At 47.2% G+C, this 15,498-nt stretch overlaps 1 protein-coding gene across 1 annotated transcript in view; it reads right to left on the bottom strand.

Annotated features, from left to right (window-relative positions):
* Positions 1–6,524: 6,524 nt before the first annotated feature.
* The window catches only part of SMARCC1 (SWI/SNF related BAF chromatin remodeling complex subunit C1), a 166,420-nt gene continuing 157,446 nt past the window's right edge, over positions 6,525–15,498 (bottom strand). Inside the window, exons 27-28 of the mRNA XM_051852494.2 lie at positions 11,191–11,367; positions 6,525–8,765 (exon numbers count right to left, since the gene is read on the bottom strand). Of these exons, the coding sequence (XP_051708454.1) occupies positions 8,671–8,765; positions 11,191–11,367 (272 nt within the window). The 3' untranslated portion in view covers positions 6,525–8,670. The remainder of the gene's footprint in view (positions 8,766–11,190; positions 11,368–15,498) is intronic.

Below are 15,498 nucleotides of genomic sequence, written 5' to 3'. Positions count from 1 at the left end.
AGCGTGGACTGGCCACCTAGCTAATTCCCCCAAAATCAACCCAAAGGAGATGTGGGTGGCTCTAGTATCTGCGATATGCTTCCACTTCGCCCCTAGAAGACCAAACAGGTGGCCAAGATGCAGATTCCACTGCCTTCTGTCTCACCCATTTCCAGAATGAGTTCCCTTCGTTCAAAGCCTGTTTCTCTCAAGAACTACTGATACAGCCTCTTTGCCTCGCCTCCTGTTTTCTCCCATCTAGGTCTGCCCCACCACATCCCTATGCCAGGAGAACTCAGGTCTTACCACCTTTCCCTTGGGAAACATCCTTACCTGGGCCCAGGCGTGCCCTGAGCTCATCCCTGCCTATAAGGCACTTGCTGGTGAGGTGTTGGGTACAGGGAAAGCCCTGTTAGGCCTGTAGAGGGCGTTAAGGGAGCAGCAAGCACTCACACCCACCACAGAACAATGCACTCTGCAAAAAGGGCTGACTTCAGGATGCTTCTTCCATGGCTTCATACTGCCTCTGGGGACAGTAAGATGCCAATTTGGGGCAGGTATTCAGCTTACCAGTTAAAAACAAGTTAGGGGCTCTGTGTCCCAGGTTGGATGATCTGGATTCGGTACCTGGTTCTGGCCCAATTCCAGCTTCCTGCTAGTACAGACCTTGGAAGGCTGTGTGGTGATGGCTCAAAATTAAGTTTGGGGGCCACTACTGTGGCGCAGTGGGTTAAAGCCCCAGCCTGCAGCATCAGCATCCCACATGGGTGCCAGTTCAAGATCCGGCTGTTCCACTCCCAATCCAGCTCTCTGCTATGGCCTGGGAAAGCTAACCCCCCCCACCCCCCCGGAGATCTTGAAGAAAGTCCTGGCTCCTGGCTTTGGAGCAGCTCAGCTTTGGCCATTGTGGTCATTTTGGGAGTGAACAGTAGATGGAAGACCTCTCTCTCTTGCTCTACCTCTCTCTGTTAACTATTTCAAATAAATAAATCTTAAAAAAAAAAAAAAAAGTTGCCATCCATTGAGAGAGGTAGACTTGAGTTCATAGCTCTGCCTTGGCCAACCCCTGTTGTGAACTTTTGGGGAGTGACATCAAAGGTCTTGCTCTGAAATGAAAATTTAAGAAACACGTATCTAAAGCTGAAGGGTGAGTAGGGCTTTGCACTTGCTGTTGGCCATAGGAGCAGCAGTACTTAACTGTCTGCAATCCCACCCCCCGCTTCTCTTGCCTGTAGCTTTAGTGTCACCTAGAATTTTGAGTCATCTGTTCCTCTGCTTCTGTGTCTCCTTGACTTTTGGGTGGCACCTGTCAGACTGGGTGGTTGTGGAGCTGGGAGGAAGGCCTTTGGGATGGGCCCTGCCTGTCTGAACATGACATTCACTTACACGTTTTCCATAAGTCTGAACAGGGAGCCTTCTGCCACTCTTCCTTAAAAATCTACCTACCCCAGCTGGCTTCTCCTTTTTAGCACGTTTTGCTAAGTCTATTATTTTAAATTGTTTTTGAATCAGCAAGGCGTAGTATACAGTGTGAAATGTCTCCTTCAAGGTCTGTTCCTCACCCATCTTCCCTTCCTCATCAACTTGGAATTTTTAAATCAACAGTTGCCCCTCAGTTTCATACTGACCCTCCCTGGGCTTCAACCAGCAACACTGACAATGGCACACTTGGTTGGGTGACAGTGCCACAAGACAGTTGGATTGGAAAGAGCATATCCAGTCAGTGGTGTGTGGTGGAGGAGCAGGACTGGGCATCATCCTGTGTGACCTTGGGTGTCAGTGACCCAGGTCTCCTAGGAGTGTTTGATAACCAGAATGTCAATGAATGTAACATGAGGGCACCTCAAAGACAGTGGAGACTGATGTCATTTTTCCATATTATGCATTTTTCATCCACTTTCTAAAAGACCTTTTTTTTTTTTTCTGGTCAGAAGGGCTAGGATAGGCTAAAGAAATGATGTAAAATGTAGGAACCGGGTAAGAGAAAGGGAAACTGTCCTCTTTTACCTGCAGGTTACACTTCTATCCCCACGTTCTGTGTGACAATGGCCTCTTCATGCTTCTGAGTTTTCTATTGGGCTTGGCAATCTCCTGTAGTGCCATGGCTCGCACAAAGTCCATTGCCATGGCTGCATCCTGTATCCCGGTACATACAAAGCCGGTGACTTTGCTAGGGGGCTGCTGTTCCAATCAACATGGAAAGGGGGCACAGCTCCTGGCTTTTAAGTCTTCAATAGTAACTCCTAACATATGAATGGGTTTTTACTTTTCCATGTTTTTTTTTTTTTTTTTTTTTTTAAACTTTTGACTTAGAGAAGCAGGGATGGAGGGAGGGAAGGAGAGAGAGAGGTAGATATTTCACTCACTGGTTCATTCCCCAGATGGTTCCAATAGCCAATGCCAGGCCAGCCCAAAGCCAGGAACCAGCTTTTTTCCAGGTGTCCCATGAGGGTAGCTGGGACCTAGATTGGAAGTGGAGAAGCTGCGACTTTTAACTGGTGCCCAAATGGGTTGCCGGCATCACAAATGGCAACTTAACCTGCTACGCCATGACACCAGCCCCTCCATGTGGTCTAATCTGCCTAGTTCTTCACAACCATGCTACAAGTATTAGTCCTAGCTGCAAGTGACATGAAGAGTTAGCTAATAAAGCAATGACAGGGGCTGGCATAGCTAGCAGCAGGTCAAGCTGCTGTGATGTTGGCATCCGTATAACGTGTAGTCTAATCTCGGCTGCTGTTGCTGATCCAGCTTCCTCCTAAAGTGCCACTTAAAGTGTCACTCCTAAAGTGACAGCCTGCGTACTCACGTGGGAGACCCAGATAGGATTTCTGGCTCTTGGCTGGCCCAGACCTGTTTGTTGTGACATTTATTCATTTATTTTTTAAACATTTATGTATGTATTTGAAAGTCAAAGAGTTACACAAAGAGGACAGGCAGAGAGAGAGGTCTTCCATCTGCTGGTTCACCACCCAATTGGTTGCAACAGCCAGAGCTGCAGCAATCCAAAGCCAGGAGCTTCTTTTGGGTCTCCCATGCAGGTGCAGGGGGCCAAGGACTTGGGCCATCTTCTACTGCTTTCCCAGGCCATAGCAGAGCGCTGGAACAGAAGTGGAGCAGCTGGACCTCAAACCAGCACCCATATGGCATGCTGGCACTGCAGCTGGTGGCTTTACCTGCTATGCCACAGCACCAACCCATTGCAACCATTTAGGGAGTAAACTGGTAGATGGAAGATAATTCTACTTTCCCAAAACATAATCTTAAAAAAAGTCAATGACACCAAGATCATGCTAATGAAGCGGTTAAGACCAGGACTTGAAACCAAGATTCTGATTTCACACCATTTTGTTTTCAACATGAAAGCTGTTCCTTCCTGCTTCTTCATCTCTGTAAGGTAAGCAGGATGCAGAAGCAGGGTATCAATCAGCAGAACACAGCCCTGCCTCCTGTCCTCCCCAGGGTTCCCCTCAACTTCATTTTCATCTGGGCTTTAAGATCTCAGGGCCAGCACTGTGGTGTAGTGGGTGAGGCTGCCGCCTGCAGTGCCGGCAACCCATATGGGCACCGGTTCGAGTCCTGGCATCTCCACTTCTACTCTAGCTTCTCTGCTATGGCCTGGGAAAGCAGAAGATAGCCCAAGCCCTTGGTTCCCTGCACCCATGTGGGAGGATCCAGAGGAAGCTCCTGGGTCCTGGCTTTGGATCGATGCAGTTCCAGCTGTTGTGGCCAATTGAGTGAACCAGTGGATTAAGACCTCTCTCTGTGTAACTCTTTCAAATAAACAAACAAATCCTTAAAAAAAAAAAAAAGCTAACGTGATCTCTCAATAGGGAACAACGCTGGCAACAAAACCATCCTGTGGGTTACGGGAAGCAGGGCAGTGACCAGCTGCTACAAATGGACCTCCTTATACCATTGCCAGGAAGAAGGGAAAGGTAACGTGTCAAGCACCCAAGTTCAGTGCTGACAGGCACTTCCTCACCATAGGGAGCTCTGGATTCTCGGGCAAGCAAGTACTCTGAAAAGGAATTCACAACCTGGAGGTGGTCCTCTTAAATTTTGCCTTAAAAGGCCCAGTCAGTGGGGAGGAAACCACACAAGTCAACTCAGCCTCAGCTCTGGCACTAGTCTGTTTGCAGGAGAGAGATGCTGCCCCATGTGCTTATTGTACTCTGTAGCTACTGCCCAACAGATCAGTGGAGCAATGGTTTTTACAATCTGGGTGGCTATGGGAAACCCATCAGATTCAGGGCCAACCCAGAGAAGTCAGCCTGTGCAACGGGACTACCACCACCCAAGAGCCTTGCTGACCCACCAGGTGGTGGGGGAGTATTAGGTGGCAGATTGCCACAGAATCAGGAAGGAAGCAATTTCTTTCTCTTAGCTGCCTGTGGTTGGTGATCACTGTACTGTATTAGCGGTGGCTATTTGGCTGTCTGCCAAAGCTGTACCCTAGGGAAAATGGGTAGTGGTGTCTACCCTAAAGGGCAACGTGGCTGCCACAATCAGTAACCTGCTTGCTTTTCATGGGGTTGGAAGAGCATGGAAAATCCTCTGTAGTAAAGATTGTTCCAGTTCTGCAAGGGAGGCCAGGGGCAGGAAGGGGGACTAAGCAAAGTCCTCTCAATCCGTGGGTTTCCACAAGAATTAAAATCAGAGACAGCCACATGTCAATTGTTTTGGGTACCTCTTCAGGTTAATTCAAAGATACTTTTGATTACACTGTTTCATCTTCAGGTACATGTGGCAATATGTAAAAATGATTTTTGTTATTTGTTTTCATTATGTTTTGCTATATACGTTTATCTTTCACATATTTTGCTATTCCTTTGTCATTATGTATGGCCTGGTGTCCCTTACCTCACCAGGATATAAGTAGCCTTGCCTACCTTTCTCACAACTGGCTCCATTGTAAGCAAAGTCCAGTGCCTGGCACAAAATATGCCTTCAAATGCTTAGTGGACAAATAGAATGAACCATGAGGAACTGGAACTCTACCACAGCCTTCTTCCTAACCAATGGTTCTCGGGGCAGGCTTTTGACCAGCTTATCAGCATGCCCTGCCAACATGCTAAGAATGCAGAAGCAGGTGCCCCTTTACTGCACTCCAGTTTGAGTGACAATTCTTAGTGGATTGTGGGGAATTACTCCACAACAGGGACCTGTAGAACCATGAAGGACTTAGTTGATAGTACACGTTGTGTTATGCTCTAAAAATCTTACACCCAAGCTTATAAATTGGTCTTTGGTTCATCTGGATCAAGGATTAATCACCCTCATGGTCCTTTGGAAAGTGCAGGAATCCTGCACCCCAAGACCCAGTGGCTTCAGTGCTTTTCTAGAAGCATACTTTTTGAGTAGCTGAGGGATCATCATGGCAGACACAGAATAATTTTCTGCCTCACTGGATTCATAAACGTCTTGAAAAAATGGCTTCTTCCTCTTTCAGCTGTCCTTGGGGTATGTCAAGCTTCACAGAATCTGCCTTCAACTTGCGGGCTCTCTAGAACTGCATCCTGACAAATTCTTCATATAGCTCACTAATACACAAGTCTATTCCTCCCTTGGAGGTGCCAGGATGAACTTTCATTTATCTTTCTTTACTTTGACTATGAAAATAAACAGTGAGTGAGGCACAAGGCACAAGAGTACTTGCCTGGGCCACTAAGGCCATCTGGGGAGTGAACCAGTGGATGGAAGATCTCTCCTCCTTTCTCTCTAACTCTGCCTTTCAAATAAATAAATAAATCTAGGGGCCGGCACTGTGGTATAGCAGCTAAAGCTGCTACCTGCAGTGCTGGCATCCTATGTGGGCGCCAGTTCGAGCCCCAGTTGCTCCACTTCCAATCCAGCTCTCTGCTTTGCCTTAGGGAAAGCAGTGGAAGATGGCTCAGGCCCTTGGTTCCCTGCACCCACGAGGGAGACGTGAAAGAAGCTCCTGACTCCTGGCTTTGGATCGGCACAGCTCTGGTCGTTGCGGCCAACTGGGGAGTGAACCAGTGGATGGAAGACCTCTCTCTCTCTCTGCCTCTTTGTAACTCGGCCTTTCAAATAAATAAATCTTTAAAAAATAGTCAAAAGTATGCATAATCTTTATTTGATATAGAGAATGAGTGTGTGTGTGCATACAGGATCCCAAATGCTGGTTCAATCCTTAAATGCCCACAACAGGACTGGGCTTGGCTGAGGAGCACAATCTAGATCTCCCACATGAGTGGCAGAAACCCAATGATTTGCGCCATCACCACTTTCTAAAGAACACTGGTATATTCCTTAAGCATCATGAAGGTAAGGAGTCGGGAAGCAAGCCTCAGTCATAGAATTTTAACTGCTAACCAAGACCAATTATGGCCAAATATTTAGGTTCTTGACAGGGTTCATGAAGAAACTGGTGTATGAATACAGAGAACGGGATTAGAATCCAGGGACTGTACTCCATTTACTCACTGAGAAACAGGAAGCTCAGGCCTTGTTTATCCATCTCCTCCAAACTCTCCCCCCTCCCTTCATTTTCCCAAAATAACAACAGACCAAGAAACAAGTTTGTACAAAAACCACATATTATTATCCCCTCAAACAAACTTGGGTGGCTGTGATACAGAAATAAAATCAGGTTAAAGACAAGAAAAGAAAATGTCACTTATACTGAAACATAACAGTGCTGAATTCAGTTATTCTGTAGAATTATTACCAGCATAGTAAAAGCCTTTCCACCTGGATCTTGTAAATTGGAAGTGATCACATTAAAGACCTGAGGTTACAAGAGACCACAGTATGAACCAGAATTCCATTTTCCATAGAGGACTCCAGGGGAACAGGTAAGTATTTGGAATGAGTTTCCTTTGGAAAACCCTGGCCATTATCAAAAGGCACTGGGATCTTTCTGGAGGCAAATGTCCAAAACACACACACAACAGAAACAAGGTCTCCTTGGTTCCCGTACCCCAGTGCTCTGATGTGGACCAGGGCTACCTGGTTAGAGGCAGACCTGAGGGTTTGAAAGGCAAATCTCAATTGTGGTTTCTTTTTTTTCTTTTCTTTCTGATATTAAGGAAAAAAGTCCCAAAGTGTTTTACAAATACCTCCCTATAACCCCTCATTTGTAAAGCTTTAGAAAAGATATTAGAAAAAGATACCGAAGCGATGTTCCACTTTGCATTCTAAACAATAAAACTGCCACTTCAGAGTGTGATGTGAAGAAGCCAGGCGCTTTGGAAACCAAGCTCTACCAAAAACACCCTTTCCCCATACATGGAAGGGCAGAAGGGAAAAAGGACAAGAAGTGAAAAACCAAGAACTCCCAAGTCCATCATCAGCAGGGGTAGATCCAGGCTCAAGTTAAGGCATCTTGTGGCTCCTCCTCTGGAAAGGCCTTGCACCTTTCCAGCCTGAGCACCCCACGCCTCAACGCTTGGCGTTCTGGCCGCCAAGTGAGTTCCTTGTTACTCTCAGCATCTCCTTGATAACCCTGTGATGGATGGAATCTGAGATCTTCGAGAGAGGCAGGAGAAGGTACAAGAGGCCAATGAACCTGCCCTATTTTTTTTCAATCCCATCTGGAGCCTGAAGTACCGTTTCATGTAATTCCACTCACCCTGGCTACAGCAAGAGGTAGTTTGGGGACTCGTACCCCCCACCAGCCATCCTAACCAAGTTCCAGGAGCTAAGGGTTTAACACTATCTACTTATTTTTTTTTCCTCTTTTGAAGGTTTTTTTTTTTTTTTTTTTTTTTTTTGAAGAGAAAGAAAAAGAATGCATACAAGGCAGTGAATCATAGGCTAGATTCACAGGGGGCCACTGCTCTAGACTCACACTTCAGTCTAGGGAATGAAGGATGCCACCCCAAAACCTAACCCTCAGAGCTCACACTGCCCTCAGAGAAACAAATCCCCACCCCTAACCCAACAACCCCTCTGCATAGAAAACCAGAACCAGTGGCCTGGGGAAGCAGTCGTGTGTATGGTTTGTGCTCTCCTCTGCTGTGTACCAGCTAGAGTGGTTGCTCTGCCAGGCGGGGTGGAGGCCCTCACTAGGGAAGATAATCAGTGGGGTCTCCTTTCCCATTTCTTATAATCTGGTGCGTTTTATGTGTTGCAAAGTCCCCTGACACTTCACCGGCAGCACCGTTCCTAGCTCAGATAAGCAGAAATAAGGTCACTTATAATGCCTTCCATTTTATCCCCTGTGGCTACCCCCATCTGCCTAACACCATTTTTTTTTTTTTTTTGGTTCCTATTAACTTCAGGATGCTCTCCTTTACAACAGTAATGACAAGAAAAAAAGAAAGATAATGATTATAGAGCAGTATCCGCAGAAACCTAAGACAAAAACCAAAAACTGCAGGAGAGCGAAGATGATGAAGACACAAGATACCAATGTGGACAGGACCTGCAGAACAGATTGCCAACACCCCCACAGCAGGCAGGGGGACATAGGTAATCTTCAGAATGACCAGGGCACAATGGTACCACCGGCTCCCCTTCGAGTGCAGGCTGAAGCCCTGACACAAATGAGAGGTGTCAGAGCATGGAGGTGGGTGACAAGAGGAATGGGAGACATGGACATGTGCTTGGGGCTGCGAGAAGAAAAATCCTGAAAAGAAACCCGAGGAAGCTGAGGAACACAAGTCTTGTCTTGTCACCCCCATTCTGTGGTGGTAGGCGTGGGTGTTCCCTGCTTCTTCCACATTAAGGAGCTGCTGAGGCTGGTGGGCCTGGAGCAGGAGGTGGAGGGACCCCGTCTGCGGGTGGTGGTGGTGGCTGTTGCTGCGGTGGAGGGGGATCTGCAAACACATCCAAGAGTAACTCATCACTGCGGGAATCGTGGCTGGGAACGCAAGGGGCTTGAGAAGCAGCAGGGAAGAATAACGCAGCAGTAAATCTTGTGGCAGGCAACCAGTGTACCCCATGAAGCCTTGCTGACACTGTGTTCCATCCAGCTCAAGTCCAGCTGAACCTCCAGGTCACTGCTCTTGTTCCTTACTCTAAACCAAGTGTTCAGGAGAGTGGGAGGGGTCCGAGTCTGCCTCACTGCTTTAAGGTCCACTCCTTTTAAGAATTACTGCATGGGCTGGTGCTGTGGTATAGTGGGTAAACTGCTGCCTGTAGTGCTGGTATTCCATATGAGTACATGAGGTTCAAGTCCCGGCTGTTTCATTTCTGATCTAGCTCCCTGTTAATGGCCTGGGAAAAGCAGCAGAGGATGGTCCAAATATTTGAGCCCCATGTAGGAGACCTGGATGAAGCTTGTGGCTTTCACTTGGTGCAGCCCTGGCCATTGTGGACATCTGGGGAGTTAATGAGTAGATGGAAGATTTCTCTCTCTGCAATTCTTTCAAATAAATCAATCAATCTTAAAAAAAAAAAATCACTCCTGGTCTTTTCAGAACTTCATTATATTTTTATTTTGGGGTGTCTGAATGGTTGTTTGTACTAACTTTATTTCTTCAGCTTGATAGTAAGTTCCTTCCTGGTCAAGTTCTGTATTTTATTTTTCTTTCTCCCACAGGGTCTAGCTTAGTTGGGCACAAATCCTATCAACTTCTTACTGTCTCTCCTCTAAGGCCTGAGAACTTCACTTGGGACAGCTGCCGACAAGTTAGATACTTCTGGGAGGCCCCCAGATCTCCTCAACTGCAGTCCTTGGATTTTTGGCCAAAACTAGGTCAGGTCCTGAAGGGAACAATTAATGTGAGTGTCTGGGGCTCTTTCCTATTTCAACTTTAGCTGCTTGAGGGTACAAAGGAACTCCAGAGATCATTTAATCCGGGGTTTTAAAGCCACTAGATCTTGCCAGAAACAGGAACATGTGAAATAAATACTCTACCCCCAAGAGGCCTTAAGGCTCCTTCAAAGAAATTTCAAGGCCAATGATCTAATCCCTTGTGCCATCTTTTTCTAGGCCTGAAGATATTGAAAGCAAGGTGTCCAATGTGGCCGCCCCCACACCCTGGAGCCAAGTCAGCTGCATAGAATTCCCAAAGCACTCATCTATAGCATGGAGTAGTGGGCACGGAGGCCATCTGAAACCCTCCACATTTTCAAGGTGCTCTACTGAGGGCCCTTTAAGAGAGGCAATCCTGAAATCACAAAGCATGGGTGGGTGGTCAGCTGGCTCTGACCAGGGATATCATCATTGCTATCTCTTACAGGGATGGCAAACTAGTCCACTGGCAGCCAGCTCATCTGGATATTATCTATACATGGTAGCTTGGTAAGCATGTTCTTGCCAAGGAAGAGAGGGACTCACTATACTACAACCTCTGACCCCTGATTCGGGGGAGAGCTTATTTTTTCACTGTCGTGAACCCATATACCCAGTTAAACCACTGCCCATCTATGCACCTGTTCTGTCCCTGCCACAAGTGGGGCAGAGAGGAACAGGCCTGCACGATCCTACTGGTGGGGCCACCTCCCTGCCCTGGGAAGTTTCCCAGAGTCCTACAGTGCACTCAGGACACTTTGCAGTCTCAAGTAGCTCCTGGTGAAGCTCAGAACTCCTTGCCAGGTGTATGAACTTCTAAATGAACCTAGGATTATAGACTGGCTGCACTATGGGATCTCCCTCAAGGGGAAGAAGACCTACATCAGGGAACAGCAGGCCGAGCCTTTGAAGCAATCTCTGGAGGTCGAGGCTGGAGCAGACATAAGGGGCAATGGCAGAAACCACTTGGTTCCTGCAAACTCTCTGACAGCCACGGCTCAGCACCATCAGGGCTTTCAACACTGGTCCCATATATTCTTTCTCAGCACAACTCCTGAATGCTCCTTCCTTAGTCTATGCAGTCACCACTAACATATTAAGAATGGCTACAAGAAACTTGGTATTCCTGTAAAATAATTTCTATTCTTTTCTTTACACTCATCACTTATGAACCCTGTATCCAGAAAATAACCAGTAGCTCTGTATGTCTGCTGAGACTAAAACCAGAAAGGGTTAAAAAGAAAGAGGAGGAGAATGCCTGTCTTTAGCTTGCTCACAGGGCTCAGCGCTACCATGCAGGACATGAAGCCTACGACACACAAGCCTGACTGAATGGAAGCCTTTACGCGCAGCACCTGCTCTCAGGCATGCTGCACTGACCCTGTCACACGCTGCAATGTCTATGGACCTGCCATGCCTCAGGGAACGAAGGTGGCCTTCCTCTCTTGTCTACAGCCCTCCCAGACAGATGCTGGTATAGCGCATCTCCCCACTGTAGTACTTACACATGCCATTAGGTGCTGTGAGAGGTACCCGGGGTCCTAAGATATTTCCTGGCATTGGAGGCATACCAGGGGGGGTAGGACCACTCCCAGAGGGATGGATGCTGGCTCCCACGGTGGGAATCATGCGGCCTGGCATGGGCTGCCCAGGCATCATGGAACCTGGGCCTGGTATCTGACCTGTAAGAGGGAGATTTAAAGTATTATTAATAGGAAGGGGTATAAGAACAAGGCAGTAACTCAATACCTAAGATTTATAAAAACAGATAACCAACCATTCAAAGGATCTGAAACAACAACAGAGCAATAAGCTCTAACAACCTCCACGTCCAACTTTCCATTTATTTATTTGGGAGAGAGGTAACATAGACAGGTCTATGGAGTGCCTGGCTACTGTGAGCCCTGGCACAAGCAAAGAGAGCATTCCTAACAGAAAACACTCATTTTTGCTTTAGATGAACGGTGGGTTGTCCAGTGTTTTTCTGAGGATAAACATTGCCAAGGCCAGATCACAGGGAATGGAAAGACTTTAACATAAGTCAGTGTACAATCTCAGGACCACAGCTCAGTCCAGATTGTATTTTATGCACTCTTTGAGAGAGTCTATCTAAAGGGTAGTATTAATACTGTGAAATAGCCATTAAAAAGGGACTGTGAGGAGAAAGGGTTAGCCTAGTGATCAGGACGCCCACTTCCTACAATGCAGTATGTTGGTTCAATCCCTGGCTACTATGGCTCCTAACTCCAGTTTCCTGCTAATGTACACACTGGGAGACAGCACTTGAGTTCCCACAAACCACAGGGAACACATGGAACACACTCCTGGTTCCTGGCTTTAGCAGGTAAGTGCAGAAGTGAACCAATGGTTAGCACCATGATCTCTCTCAATATAAAATAAAAGGGGAGGGGACCAGCACCGTGGCTCACTTGGTTAATCCTCCGCCTGCGGCGCTGGCATCCCATATGAGCACCAGTTTCTAGTCCTGGTTGCTCCTCTTCCAGTCCAGCTCCCTGCTGAGGCCCGAGAGGGCAGTGGAGGACAGCCCTAGTGCTTGGGCCCCTGAACTCGCATGGGAGACCAGGAAGAAGCACCTGGTTCGTGGCTTTGGATTGGCGCAGCGCCGGCCATAGTGGCCATTTGGGAAGTGATCCAATGGAAGGAAGACCTCTCTGTCTCTCTCTCTCACTGTCTATAACTCTACCTGTCAAATAAATTAAAAAATAATAAAAAAATTAAAGGGGAGGGTAGATTCTGATTTGGACAACAAAGTCCCATCTGTAAAACATTCTGCCCTATAGATCCCACTATGAAGCACTAGTCTGGGAGAATAATGGGGTATGGGGTGTGTGATAGAGGTGGGGGGACAACAAACAACTCCATCTTAAATTAATGACAGGAGATCCTAGGACAACAGCACATAACACTTCTTCCTGTACTATTTCATACTGGGCCTTTAGAGTTTTTGACAAACTCATTCTCTGAAGTATTGGTCAATACTTTAGACTTTGCCAGTCATATGGCCTCTGCCACAACTAGTCAACTCTGCCCACTGTAGCATGAAGGCAGTCATAGATATAGACAGGAGGCCAACTTTGAAGCTCATGAAGTAAAGATTCTAGCCCTGGAGACAAAAGAATACTTGTAATGGACTTGTGATAAAAAAAGAAGGCTAAAATAAGTAATGGAGCCCATATCTAACAACATGTACATGCTGTCTCCTTCAGAAAAATTCAACCTATAGAGGTCCATTTTTTTTAAACATTTATTTATTTATTTGAAAGAGTTACACAGAGACATGGAGGGAGGGAGGGAAAGAGAGAGAGAGAGGTTTTCCATCCGTTGGTTCACTCCCTAACCAGCTGCAATGGCCACAATGTGCCAATCTGAAGCCAGGAGCCACAAGCTCCTTCCAGGTCCCCGATGCGGGCGCAGGGACCCAAGGAATTCTACTGCTCTACATCCTCTACTGCTTTCCCAGGCCACAGCAGAAAGCTGGATTGGAAGTGGAGCAGCCAGGTCTTAAACTGGTGCCCATATGGGATGCCGGTGCCTCAGACCAGGGCGTTAACCCACTGTGCTGGCCCCCTCTTGAGGTCTTAAGCTTAAGTCAGGAAGAATATTTTGTCAGCCCCCTCAAAGGTCTCTTTCTCTCCCTACAAAACTGACAGCAAAGGCCACTGTTGTGGTGTAACAGGTTAAGCTGCTGCCTGGAACGTTGGCATCCCATATCTGTGCCTGTTCAAGTCTGGGTTGCTCCACTTCTGATCCAGCTCCCTGCTAATGTGCCTGGGAAAGCAGTGGAAGATGGCCCAAGTACTTGTGCCCTTGCCATCAATGTGGGAGACCAGGATGAAGCTCCTGGCTCCTGATTTCTGCCTGGACAAACCCCAGCGGTTGTGGCCATTTGGGGAGTGAACTAGCAGATGAAAGATTCTCTCTCGGGCTGGTGCCGCGGCTAATCCTCCACCTGTGGCGCCAGCACTCCGGGTTCTAGTCCCAGTTGCTCCTCTTCCAGTCTAGCTCTTGGCTGTGGCCCGGGAAGGCAGTGGAGGATGGCCCAAGTACTTGGGCCCTGCACCCGTTCTCTTTCCCCCACTCTTAACTCTGCATTTCAAATAAGTGATAATGTCTATCTACAGTAAGGCATGGATGGCCCAAATTCCTGAAGGACTAACTGGTAGCCACCCACTACCTTCCTCAACAGTGAAAGATGAATGAGGAAGCTAAGAAATAAAATAGTTGCTGGTGCCGCGGCTCACTAGGTTAATCCTCTGCCTGCGGAACCAGCACCCTGGGTTCTAGTCCAGGTTGGGGCGCCAGATTCTGTCCCAGTTGCTTCTCTTCCATCCAGCTCTCTGCTGTGGCCCGGGAAGGCAGTGGAGGATGGTCCAAGTGCTTGGGGCCTGCACTCACATGGGAGACCAGGAGGAAGCACCTGTCTCCTGATCAGTGCAGCACACTGGCCTTAGTGGCCATTTGGGGAGTGAACCAATGGAAGGAAGATCTTTCTCTCTGCCTCTTTCTGTCTAACTCTGCCTGTCAAAAAAAAAAAAAAAAAAAAAAAAAGTTAATAAATAAAAAAATAAAGTAGCTGTGATCTCACCTCTACTTCAGATGAGTGATCCTTGAAAAACTACTTTCCTTTTGAAACGTTTGAAGTTTTTTGTTTTTTTTTTTTTTTTTTAATTTACTTGAAAATCAGAGACACAGACAGACAGAGATCTCCCATCTGCTGGTTTGTCTCCTAAATGCCTGCAACAAGCAGGGCTGGGCCAGGCTGAAGTTGCGAGTCCCCACATGGATTTCAGGGACCCATCTACTCGAGCCATCACCTGCTGCCTCTCAGGGTGTGCCTCAGTAGGAAGCTGGAATAGGGAGCTTGAGCTAGGACCTGAACCAGGCACTCAGGCGTCTCAAGTGGCATCTTAACTGCTGTACCAAAATGCCCACTCCTACAGAGAGTTCTTGAGCAAGTCATGCAGGATCCCTGAGCATACACTGAGAAAAGCTAAACAGCAGCCCACCTTCACCACAGAGCTGGATGTGTGACAAGCGGACCAATCTGTTCATTTGTTATAGTGCCTTCCACACCCTCAAAATACTTCAGATTCTAGAGCATTTTGAATTTCATATTAAGGATGCTCAACAGATAAGTCGATATGCATGTATTCCAAAATCTGAAATATTTTTAGGATCAAGCATTTCGGGTAAGGGATATTCAACATGTGGTAGGTTGGACGGTGACCCCTCAAACCAAGACAAACACGTCCTAACAGCTGGAACCTGTGCATGTGACCACATCTAGAGACAGGTCTTTGTAGGTATGATTAAGGAAATTCATCTGAGATTATCTGGGTGGGCCCTAATTTCAATGATGGGTATCCTTACAAAAGACACCAGGAGAAGACAGAACAGAGGGTAGTGTGAATGCAGAGCCAAGAAAGATGTGGCCAAAGCTAAGGAAGGCCACAAGCCCCCAGAAGGTGGAAGCAGCAAGGAACAGATCCTCCCTTAGAGCTCCTGCAGGCAGCTAGGCTTGGCTCAATAGTGGACTTCTAGTTCTCAGAACGGTATCTGAGTTACCAAGTTTGTGGTAACTTACTATGAGAGCCTCAAGTCATTTACTGTTTCAGGTATGTTACAAATGTTAACTCAGTGATTCCTTGTAACATTAGGAACTAGGCACTACTATCCCTGCAGAGCAAAGGGGATGGAGCAAGAATGCTGGAACAAGTCACCCAACATCATAAAGCATGGAAGCGAGGGAGCCCAAACCTGACCTGGGCACTCTGGCTCCAGAGAGATTGGTA

The sequence above is a fragment of the Oryctolagus cuniculus genome, chromosome 10 (assembly GCF_964237555.1).
Source record: "Oryctolagus cuniculus chromosome 10, mOryCun1.1, whole genome shotgun sequence".
In the NCBI taxonomy this organism is placed as follows: Eukaryota; Metazoa; Chordata; class Mammalia; order Lagomorpha; family Leporidae; genus Oryctolagus; species Oryctolagus cuniculus.
Note: the sequence above shows the minus strand (reverse complement) of the source record. Positions and strands in the feature narration are given on the sequence as shown.